Source organism: Gobius niger, assembly GCF_951799975.1.
Source record: "Gobius niger genome assembly, chromosome: 21".
Classification (NCBI taxonomy): domain Eukaryota; kingdom Metazoa; phylum Chordata; class Actinopteri; order Gobiiformes; family Gobiidae; genus Gobius; species Gobius niger.
Window position 1 is genome coordinate 18,336,326 of NC_136872.1, and position 12,617 is coordinate 18,348,942.

Genomic DNA, 12,617 nt, shown 5'->3' on the forward strand with positions numbered 1-12,617 from the left:
TTTAGCCTGACTCATCCCGCATCAGTACCACTACCGTAGCGCGCGGAGGAGAGGCGCGCGCACAAACACACACAGCGACTCACGTGTTGTTATCCAGTAAATGGCTTACACAGGGGCTTGCTTATCACTTCATTTAGACATGGTGCTAAAGCTGGCATTCTATTCTGTGTAAATGACAGTCGGATTAGAAATGAAGGAAAGTTGTTGCGCGCTGTAGGTGCCATTGCGCGCACTCAGAAATGCTTGGGATTTGTAGTCTTTCCTTGTGTTTGGAGCATCCGCACTTGGAGTTGTTCAGAAACTGTGACCAATTCATTTCGTTTTGTTTTCACATTACATTGTTGTAAATTTAACAACAACAACATAAAGCTACATTTCTGGTTGTCCATGTAAATTGACTGTTTTGAAATGCGATTGGACCAACGTTATTTGTAGTTGCCTATTGCTCCCGTTTCGTTCAAGAAAAACACAAACTTTTAGTGAAGCATTTGCTGCTGTCCTTTTTTTGGGGTGAAAGAATACAAGCTCTCGTAGAGAATTGAACACGAATGAAACGGTAGGGGGCGACAAAGGCCTAAAAAAACACACACACACACACTTCAACCATGGAGCATCGAACAATTAACAACAGTTTGGACTTTTAGTGGCTGTTGATCCGAGCAGAGGGCGTGTTTCCCCTCCATTCATAATCTTTATTACATTAGATGAGTCCTAATTGTCCATATAAAGCTATAGGCTTTATGATAAGGAATATAGGGTATCTGACCAGGGGCGGACTGGGACTGAAGAACAGCCCTGGACTCTGACCAGCCTGGCCCAAATTAGCGTAAATATGCTCTTAACGGAGCGGATTTTCTCTAGTTCGGCTTCACCCAAATCTAAAAAGCTTCTCGACTGGAGAGCAACAATGTAACGGCTCATTTGAAAGCTAAGACCTACAAAAGTGATGGAAACTTTTCGTCACGTAGCCACATTTTTTGTCATATTTTTGTTGTTTTTTTTTCAATCATTTTTTGTTGTGTTTTCGTCGCATTTTTGTTGACTTTCATCACATTTTTCGTCACTTTTTGTGTTGCTTTTCCGCCACATTTTTGTTTTTCTTTTCATCCTCTTTTTTGTCGCTAATTTGATGCTTTTCTTTTTAGCTTTTAGATTTGGGTAAAGCTCGGTTAAGGCGGGACCAGTGGCCCTTCTGTGCTCTTCCAGAATGGACATATGGCCAGTCCGCCCCTGTATCTGACTGAGAAGAGGAGCTTAACGAATTATAGAGATAAAGTTAGGCCAACATCACAGAAATAGCCACGGGTGTTCCAGTGCGGATCAAACTGGGAGCTGACACAAACAATTTTGGGGGAAATGATTCTGTTAATTAGTCTGAGGATCAAGGGTGCATAACACCTATCGGGACAATAAAGTATACAAACAACACCACCTCATATTGAATTGCACCCTCAGTTTTAATTTCCTCACAATCTTATCATTATTATTATTATTATTATTATTATTATTATTATTATTATTATTATTATTATTATTATTATTATTATTATTATTACGAGGCTTTCCTTCCGAGGCTTGTAAAAACCCCAAATAAAACATCTCAAATAATTAGAATATTGTGAAAAAGGACTTTAAGCCATATACAAAACTCTAGCAAATAAAGGGTTGACATTTGTCACTTTGCATGTCCTGAGCTGAAGACATTTGCATGAGAAGCCCGGGAGAGCATCACCATGAAACCCAGCGTCTGGTGACGTCTGTGCCTTCTAGACTTCATGCTGTTACTGCAAAGGATTTGCAACCAAATTTTAAAAGTAAAAAGGTTTGATTCATAATTCATTACTTATGGTCCCTTAAAAAGTGGGATGCTCACATAAAAACGCTTGTAATTCCTGCACCGTTCATCTGATTTGGATGTAAATAGCCTCAAATTAAAGCTGAAAGTCTGCAGTTATGCTAAATCGACTTTTTCAAGCTTTACATCATGTTATTATGTCATTCCCTCATTAAAAACATGCCTGAAGTGTTGCCTTGGCACATTCACGTGTCTTTGAGTAATCTGTAAAAACTCTGATGTCAGCCATTTTAGGGATAGGTTTGCCTGAGTCCTCCTAGGAACGCCCCCACCTCCTGGAGACGCCTCCGAGCTTTCGTCACCAGCCGAGTAACCAACCACTGCTCCTCAGCAGAACCCCTCCCCACTGATGCCACAGACAGCGTGTGGAGGGGGCGTGTCGGAAAGATTCAGAAGTTCTTAAAGAGACAGAGCCCTATTTCAAGACATTCACTACAGCCATTTTGAGAGAGCAATTTTATACAAGGCAGTTATTCTAATTTACTGCATTTATCGACCAACAGAAGGTTTCGTCATCATTGTAGTGTGATATAGACTGGTGCTATGTGATTGAAAAAAGCATAATACCCCCTCTTTAACTAAATATTTTTACACATATTTAGACAAATCCGTTGTGGTGGTTTACAGGGCCAAAAACATAAATGAGTCGATGTCTCAATATTTATGGACCTGGCTGTATGTATAGTCAGGGCCATAATTAATTTGCTGATAGAAAATAATTTTACTTTTGTCAGGCTCTGTATTAATGATCTATGATTTGATTTGGTGAACTGAAGTGTGTCACGCGACAAGATAAAAAGGGTTCCCACCATATTGTACTTTACATCTCAAAAAACTGACTGCAATTAGATTCATCATTCATTTTTTGGCAAGTGATTTGTCCCAAAACGTTGTAGCCTCTATAGTGCGCCCATGTGGTAGAACTAGAGAACCGCAGTTATGATCACATGTGTTGATAGAGGGTAATCTCTCCTCTCTCTCTCGGCACAGCGCGGCTCTTTCACTTCTCTCTCGCGCTCGGGCACTGCAGACGGACCCAGCTACGAATTTTGAAAAGGTATTTCCGCTTGAGTTTCTGTTTAGTTAAATTGTACTTTGAAGTGATTTTATATCAGATCTGAAAGGAGGGGAAAGAGAGAAGCGTTACAACAGCTTTAAGAATGTTATTAATGGTTTTTTTTTTTACTTTTTATTTTATTTTGAAGGTCATCTTATCATACATTAAAAAAATACTTTTAAAATATTTTAACCCTTTAATGGCCAACTTTCTGATCAAAAGTTAGTGTAGTTTATGTTCCAAAAACACTCAAAAAAATGAAAATAGGCTAATTAATTTTAATGCAAAATGATACATTTCTTATTCTTCTTATCGGGTCTGTGAAATATGAAGGATTTGTTTCAAAGTTCAAATTTGTTTATGTTGTGGCAATTTTAGTAAAAAAAAAAAAACTATAGCATTGTCACACAAAAATAAATGTGCTTATAATTTTACAAAGCTATCTCAATGAAGGAGCTTTTTCTTTTTTCTTTGGGAGATTGACCTCTCCTCCTGTCATGCATATAGTAATGTTAAATGCATAAGGTTGTCTGGCCTGCCAAACTACATGCTTTTTCGTGTAGTCTGGGAGTGTGCGTGATCTCAGCGAGTTTGCGGTGGGTGTGAATGACAGATGAAATTACCCATTGAGAGAAATGCTGGATATGAAGCAGGAACAAGCTGCAGGAAGACTTTTCAAAAACGTCCTTTTTCACGAGCAACACTGACTCTTGCACCTGTCCCACCACTCTCTGACTCTTGTGGGATTTTCTGTAGATGAGCAGTGAAATAAAATAAAATAAAAGACAAATAGCCCAGTCTGTCGCTCTGAGAGTGGTGTATGTATTTGAATGTATTTGACTGCGACCTTACTCATTTGAACAACAATCAACTAACAACTGCTCATGGACTCGAGCACACATTCCTACGACTTTAATGTGCAACAACAATCTTTTCAGATCATCAAGCCAATTATAATATTACATAAAGACAAAGCAAGTATATACAGAATGCAGTTTCTAAATCATGATATTTAAAACTTTTCCTGGTTAAATCACAAGTTGACTGTGATTAACCACAGTTAAATGTATAAATTATATAAAAATGTCTTTCATTCTCTGTTTTGTGTCAGGCACCAACATGAAGCGGCCAGATTTAAACATGAAGAAAATTGTCTTCCTTCTCCTGCTCGCAACTACTCTCTTCTTTCTTCACAGTAAGACAAAGGTAATGAAAACACATGTCTAATAAGGCAAAGTGGAGAGCAAAGATTTACACAGACAGTTTATCAGAGGAAAGTGGAGGCTGAGCTGAAGAAATCAAAGTTGTGGGTTCAAGAAGAGACCAGAGTATATCATAGGCCTCAGAGGGGCTCCAGTGGCTACCACACATCATTCAGATCAAAATAAGTTCAGTTTAATTTAACTTCATGTGTATTTCTTTTATTGTAAGTATTTAGCCTATAATCACTATTTACAAAGTGTTGTGTAAATTTATGTTAATTAATAAGAACATTACAAAGAGTGATATTACTGGGGGCTCTGTGGAATCAGCACCAGAGTATGTATTCTATATGTGTATGTATGTGACAAGAGCCATGCATTCAGTGTGTAAATGTGGGGTTAGGTTACTGCCTTAGACAGACAGTAACAGGAGCAGACCCTATGAAATAAGCTGTAAAATATCCTCAACGTTCACCCGAAGCATACATGACTTTCAGTCATGTGACTTTTGCTGTTATGGTGGCCATTTTGAATACCGAAATAGAGTTATACAGTACACCAACATGTAACAATATCTCTACTCAGGATATAAAAGAAAGACAACTGATTGACACTGACATTTTTATATACTTGTAATCATTGCTCAAGCATGTAAAACGCACGCTTATGTGATGAAACCAGTGAGTCAGTGTTGCAGATGTTAGCATGCTACCGGTTAGCATTTAGCTTCAACAGCTCAGCTCTGACCTCTCCAAGAGAAAGCCCTGAACCACACTCCAAACCTTGGCACCAACATGACTTTGGTCAGAGCTGAGCTGTTACTGTAGTATTTCATAGATGTGAGCCACACGTCTTTATCGTGATGAAGCCAATGGTTGACAGTTGCTAGCCGGTAGCATGCTAACGTCTTGAGCAGCTTAAACACTGACTCAGACTGACTGTTGACATGACAAACTGTAAAAATCACAGAGAAAGGTTTTCTGTTTTCGTCTTTGATGTGTTCATTTAGTCTTCAGAGTGAAGCAGATCCTTGGTAAATCCTGCTGTAGCTCCACAGACAGAGCTGCTACGTCTGTGCCACATTTGCTGGTTATATCACATAAACGTGCATCTCTGGGGCCGTGTTTTAACTGTTGTCTTCTTGAGAAATGATTACAAGTAAATAAAAATGCCACTGTCCATCAGCTGTCTTTCATTTTCATCCTGAGTAGAGATATTGTTGCATGTTGTAGTACTGCATAATGCTACTTCAGTATTCAAAATGGCCGCCGGAACTACCGCTATGCGTGATGTCATTGGAAACGTATGTATTACGTGTGTTTTGTCTCAGGTCACTAACTTCATATTGAACCAGTGGTTTCAAACAACAATCTACTCTGGCTTCACAAGACCAGATGTTGAGATTAAGACTTCACCACCACCACCAGAGACCTCTACACACTCCCCCACATCCACCACGCCGTCTAAACCTGCTGTCCAGCGCTGCAGTTACACATACCTCTCTCCCGACAACGCAGAAGAGGGACGTAGACTTTTGGACTCTATGACTTGGCCTGAAACTCCAGCTCTACCTAAACCATTTTCACTGAACGTGACGACGAGCGCTGCCAAAAGTTCGTTCAGCATCGTGCCTCGCAGCGGGGGATGGAGAGTGGGGGACGAGCTGACAGTGATGGTCCAGCTGAGGGATTTCAATGGGAACCCAAAAAAGGGCGGAGGGGACTTCATCTTCTCCAGACTCCACAACCGGACGCTCGGGGCAGCTGTGGTGGGACAGGTGCAAGACCACCTCAATGGGACGTTCACCGCGGTGTTTCCTTTGCTGTGGAACGGGACGGCAAACGTGGAGGTGAGGATTAATTCCAATTATGACTGTGGGATTGTGCTGTTGCCCCGATTCCAACCAGGATTTTGTCCTTAGAGGCCAAGGCCAAAAATGTTTTGCATTTAAGTTTCTCTCAAACCCTTGATGTGGGGCGGTGGGTGGAAACACAAGGAGTGAGCTCAGCTTCCTGATGGCCTGGTGGATAAAACCGTTCCTCAGTCGACTGGACCTGGCCCGTGGATTTCGCAGTCTCCTCACTGAACGCACCTTGAAGACACTGTGTGATGGGTGCATAAGGTCACCTTTGCGGGTGAGACGGGTGGAGTACATGTCCTTAATGGAGGGGAGAGGGGCTTCGCCGATCTTCTCCGCTGCTCTCACGATTTGCTGCAGGCTCCACACAGTGATGGAGCTGGTCTCGATGCTCTCTGTAGTCCCTCTGTAGAAGAACCACACAGTGATGGAGCTGGTCAGGATGCTCTCTATAGTCTCTCTGTAGAAGAACCACACAGTGATGGAGCTGGTCAGGATGCTCTCTATAGTCTCTCTGTAGAAGAACCACACAGTGATGGAGCTGGTCAGGACGCTCTCTATAGTCTCTCTGTAGAAGAACCACACAGTGATGGAGCTGGTCAGGACGCTCTCTATAGTCTCTCTGTAGAAGAACCACACAGTGATGGAGCTGGTCAGGATGCTCTCTATAGTCTCTCTGTAGAATAACCACACAGTGATGGAGCTGGTCAGGATGCCCTCTATAGTCCCTGTGTTTATTAATTAAACAAATTAAACAAAGAAACACTTGACTGTGACAGCTACTCTGTGCTTTGCCTTTGCAGGTGACGTTGGTGCACACGAGTGAGTCCATCACAGTTTTAAAGCGTCTGACAGCAGAGCAGCCCGGCAGGATTTATTTCACCAGTGAATTCAGATCCGGATCAGTCAAAATGAAAACCATTTGTAACGTGTGTCTGGATCCAGACAGCGGACCTCTGTGCAACTTCACAGACCTCAACACTGGGGAGCAGTGGTTCTGCTACAAACCTCAATCACTGGACTGTAACACCCGGATCAGCCACTCCAGTGCTAAAACGAGAGGGGGAATCAGCAAGGAGCAAGAAACTCTCTTCCGAAAGTAAGAACTGCTTTGAGTTAAATAAAAGTGAATGTACTTAGTTTGAGAATCACATTTTGTTTTTTAATTATCCATAGCTGAATGAAAAGGGTATAATGAGTTTTGTCAAACACCAATTAAATTACTTGCATCGGTTCATATGAGCACAAATCCAATGTTTAAAAAAACATGTTGTTTGTGTTTGTTGTTATTAGAGGCGTCAACCTGAAAGCTCCTATTAAAGCCTTGAGGACGGAGAATATCTTGATTTTACCTAATGCAGGTTAGTGTCATTTAAAGGGACTATACAGAGTTTAAAAAATTCCCTCCCCCTACATGTTCCAGCAATGTCCTAATGTGTAGAATGAGCCCAGATTCACCACAACTGCCTCTAAAATCCTTATATATGAAAATTTAAAATGAGTTAAAATAGAGTCATTTGCCAAAAGGCAGCAGTAAATAGGCTTTCAGCCTGGACTTAAACATAGTCAGAGTTGAGGCCTGTCTCACGTCCTCACTGACGCTGTTCCACACTTTTGCTGCATGAAACTGAAATGCAGCCTCACCGTGTTTAGTCCTGACTCTGGGAACCCCCAGGAGACCCCTCCCTGAGGATCTCAGGGCACGAGATGGTTCATATGGCCTTAACATAATAGAGATGTACTTTGGTGCCCGACCATGAAGAGACTTGTGCACAAGCAGAGCTGTTTTAAAGTCTATTCTCTGAGCAACAGGAAGCCAGTGCAGAGACCAGAGCACTGGACTAATGTGGTCATGTTGCCTGGTTCAGGTCAGGACTTGAGCAGCAGCATTTTGAATATACTGCAGCTCATTTAGAGAGACCAGTGAACAGGCCGTTACAATAGTCTAACCGACTGGAGGCAAACGCATGGATCAGTTTCTCCTAGTCCAGTTCAGACACTATGCTTTTTATTTTAGCAATGTTTTTTAGGTGGTAATATGGACTTAAGATGACTGTTAATCCTATATTTCTAACTTTCAGTAGTGAAAAGTGAAAGAGCTTCATGACCAATGACAAGCTCTCTGTGTTTTTGTGGGCCAAAGACAATGATCTCAGTTTTGTCTGTATTCAACTGGAGGTTGTTTTAATCTGTTTGACACACAGTGTATCTGGGGGCGGCACGGTGGCGCAGCAGTTAGTGCTCGTGCTTCACAGCTCGAAGGTCCCGGGCCTTTCTGTGTGGAGTTTGCATGTTCTCTCCGTGTCTGCGTAGGTTTCCTCCGGGTACTCCAGTTTCCCCTACCACTAAAACATGTACAATAGGCCAGGATGAATGAGAGGGTGTTTGAGAGAGCACATGGGGGACACACTCTCATTCATGAGACCAATGTATGTTCATTAACATGCACTGTCCCAACCAAATAAACCAATAAATAAAAAAATCTACAGGCCCACGTTCACCCGCTGTCAGTGAAACATAGATCTGAGTATCGTCTGCGTAATTGTGATAGGACACATTGTTACTGGATTTTAATTGACCCAATGGAAGCATGTACAGATTGAACAAGAAGGGCCCTAGAATCACCCCCTGGGGAACCCCACAGGTCAATGCTATTTGGTCTGAGACACAGTTTCCCTTCCAGTTCGTTCCTCGAGTTAGGAACTGAACCAGCTTTTCCAGAGATTCCCACCCAGGTATTTAACCTCTCGAGTAAGAGCCCAGGGTCCAATGTGTCAAACGCAGCGCTAAGGTCCAGCAGAACTAGAACTGTGACCTTGCCTGCGTCTGTATTTACCCTGATGTCATTAGTCACCTTGATCAAGGCTGTCTCAGGGCTGTGACAGAGTCTAAAGCCCGACTGGAACACGTCGAAAACATGATTTGCAAGAAGAAAGTCAGTAAGCTGACTGTTGACCACTTTCTCCAAGATTGTTCCAATAAATGGCAGATTTGATTTACAGTAGGCTGAAAATTATTCATTTCTGAGGCATCAAGACCATCCTGGAGGATCTTTTATGGATGTATTCTTTCAGGGTGCTTCAGGAGTAATTCAGTTTTTAACACACAGTATTAATACAAATTCAATTGATTCTTTTTACTTTCACTGTCCCCTTTTCAGGGATCCCCACAGCAAAGAACGTGACTTCTGGTCCTTCAGGATATTATTACAGTGACCAATGGAGAAGACTGCGAGGCCCTGATGTTCGTCATTTTAACAACGCCTCAGTCATTACTGCCTGCCTCAAGGGGAAACGACTGCATCTGTTAGGAGACTCCACCATCAGACAGCTCTACGAACTCATCACAAAGACTGTCCCAAGTAAAACAAACACTATTTTACATTAAAATACGAAGGTATAGGCTGATCAAACAGAATACAGGTCAATAAAAGTACTTTAATGATCTCCGAGCTGTATTATGGGGGGCTTTGGCCTCAGAACCTCAGGGTCAGTATCCACACAGATCCTATTATCACATTTTATATGTCCGACTATGCCCCTGTCGTCAAAGGAAAATTCTGTCACTCTAATGAATCGTTGCCCTTTTTCTTTCAGATCTGCAGAGGTTTGACACGTACAGCTCTTCTCAGACTGGCCCGTTCTTAGCTGTGGACCACACTAATGACATTATGGTGTCTTATCACTGCCATAGCACTCCCCTTCGCTTCGGCTTCGTCCTCGTGTCTCAGCTGCGTTACGTGGCTAATGAACTGGACGGACTGGCAGGTGGACCGCAGACTGTGGTAGTGATCGGCATCTGGGCTCACTTCACCTCCTACCCCATAGAGGTCTACTATCAGCGGCTCATGACCGTTCGTAGAGCAGTGCAACGTTTGCTGAGCAGAGCCCCAGAGACTAAAGTCATCATCCGCTCTGCAAACATGAAGTCTTTGGACCTGTTTCAGAGTTGGACCGCCAGTGACTGGTACGCCCTGCAGCTGGACAAGGTGCTCCGGGCCGTGTTTGAAGATATGGATGTTCTTCTGTTGGACGTGTGGGACATGGTACAGGCCCACTACCTTCCCCATGACCTGCACCCACCACCGCAAATAATCAAACAAATGATTGACGTGGTTCTGACCTATGTATGTCCTGAAAAGCATGTGTGAATGTTAAACTCTACTTTTTATTTCATACGATTTTTTACATGAAGTTTTGATTAGCCGATGGTGGGTCGTGGTTTACAAATTTTAACTCATAACTCAATGACAAGCCAGAACACTCACTCTATGTCGCTAAATTTGTAACTTCAATACAAGCACAAAGACAAGTTACTAGTTCTTTAAGTCTGCACTTGAGCACTTAAATTCTATTTGAAAAAAAGGGAACAGAAAATAGAAAAAAGTCTGAAATATAGTTTTATAAAGAAGCAAACATTCCAACAGCGCCCCAGTGCTATGAGGGGTCAGGGAAATTATTAAGAAACTATATTAAACAAAAACAATTCACTTCTCTACTCTCTACTTCTCTACTCTCATTCCAGCAATACACACTAATGAAAGTAGCTTAGTAACAGAGCCAGCAAAAATTAATCACAGATTCAAAGAAGGATTTATACAGTTCAACGAGGAGATGGAGGGAGCTACAGGAGGAGGAGGAGGTGGAAGAGCTGACCAGTGCAGGACACCACGCTCTGGGAGGGCCGTCAGCCAGGGTTCTTCCGAGCGCTACAGTTTCCCCGACCTCTCAGGTTGACACACAGTGGCAGAAGCTCAGGACTGACACCTGAACACTATTTCGTCGCATGTACAATAACAATAAAGCACTTACTTTTTTACTAAAATGACTTTTTATTTGTGAATTCTTTATTGCTATGGCGACAACAGCCCCCTCCCACAGATAGACGTGTCAAAAAGGGGGTGTGGATGGGTTTTCTGGTGGATTATGAACATATTATCACACAGCAATAAAGTCAAGTCAAAATTGGGTCCATGTGGATGTTTTTTCATGAAGCAAAAAACAGCATTCGTTGCTAGCCTTAGCATGAACGTAGCGTAGCTTCCTGGTTAGCATTGTCCATTTTGTAAGAGTTTATGGGCTGTTGAACCACTTTAATCCTGTCCATGTCTCTGTATCTTTATTTAGTAGAAAAAAATGTTCATAATTCAGCCTTTGTTAAAGTAATGGTGGAGAAATTGGATTTTTTTTCTCTTTTCCCCATCTGGCTGCTTCGGACATGACCATATATGGGCATTTCCGTCTGTGTCTGTGGGTGGGTTTCATTCACATGACTTTTCACCACTGAATTTCTTATTGCTTTGGCAACGATAAGCCCCTCCCACCTGAGAACATGACATCGTCCTGTTCTCGAATCTGAATTCTAAAATGGGCTCATCTCCATAACGACAGCAGTGACGTCATCGTAAACGTGACCTTGCTTGTATTAGCAGTTTCACTGTTCACTTCATTCGAGTTCACCCCTGACCGACGAACGCACATATCGTGATCAGCAGACACAGCATTTGACTTAAACGTAGGTATTTCTTTACGAAAACCCTGTTTAATCTCTCATTTTCTAAGAAAATGCAGAACCAAAGCAGAGTTACACTGTTTGAAGACACAGATCTGGAAATGTCCCGAGTCCAAACATCTGGCTCATCACATGAGTCAGATATGGATTTCTGGGAGTATTCAGAGCTGTTCCCCTCCCTGGAGGAGTGCGGGAACAGTGCCTTTTGGGATTTGACGGACGCAGAACAGGATAATGCAAGGCCTCACCCCAAATTGGCCCAAAGACTTAAGAAATACGCTGGGAAAGCCACACGCAGGATCAAAAAAGGTCTCCAGCGCCTTCAGCCAGGCAAGACTTTGAAAAAGGACATTCAGACCCTCCGTGGGGAGAACGGGGCTCTGGTAGGAGAGTTAGTGGACGTCCACATGGCGTTTGACAATCAGAAAAAGGTTATTCACATTGTAAGTGAAGATCTAGATGAGGAAAGGTGTCAATATGAGACAGAGATTTCTCGTCTCACAGCAGATCTCCTGGCCACACGGGAGCACTGCAGGAACTATCATGTCAACCTCAAGGAACTGCAGATGCACAAGAAAACCATCACGGACCTTGAAGCCAAACTGCGTGTTCAGAAAGAGGCCACAGAAAAAGAAATCTCAACGTTGAAATCTACAAACCAAGACCTCAGCGTGGCCAATGCTGCTCTGGACGCCGAAGTCGTTTTTCTGAAACGAGAGCTTCACCTTTGTGAGGCTCACAAAGTCAATGAGGCGGAAAAGCTTCTCTCTCAACATAAGCAGATTGTTGAGGAGATGAAGAATGAATTTGACAGTCAAACTAAGCAAAACGAAGCTTGTGTGAAGGTCGAACAGGAGAAGAATGCTGCTAAGATCTTGCAATTGAAGAAAGCATTTGACAACCTGCAGGAAGACATGGAAACCTTTGAGGACGAGATGATGAATGTTCAGGCAGAGCAGGACGACAAACTCGCCGCTCAACAGTTAATAATTCAGGACTACGCCAAAGAAGTTACCAGGCTCGAATCCCTACAAGCCGAGCATGAGGCTCGCGCTAAGGCCGATCAGGAGACGAACACAGCAAAGATCCTTCAACTGCAGACGGCATATAACAATCTGAAGGAAAGCATGGCTA

General features: G+C 42.6%; 1 protein-coding gene across 1 annotated transcript; it reads left to right on the plus strand.

Annotated features, from left to right (window-relative positions):
* Positions 1–4,908: 4,908 nt before the first annotated feature.
* LOC306980633 (NXPE family member 3-like) lies at positions 4,909–10,122 on the plus strand (the record flags this gene model as incomplete). The annotated part of the gene is made up of 6 exons (XM_079580059.1): positions 4,909–4,917; positions 5,445–5,963; positions 6,776–7,071; positions 7,266–7,333; positions 9,133–9,333; positions 9,569–10,122. 6 exons carry the CDS (start codon positions 4,909–4,911, stop codon positions 10,120–10,122), a joined length of 1,647 nt encoding a protein of 548 aa, XP_079436185.1.
* Positions 10,123–12,617: the final 2,495 nt, after the last annotated feature.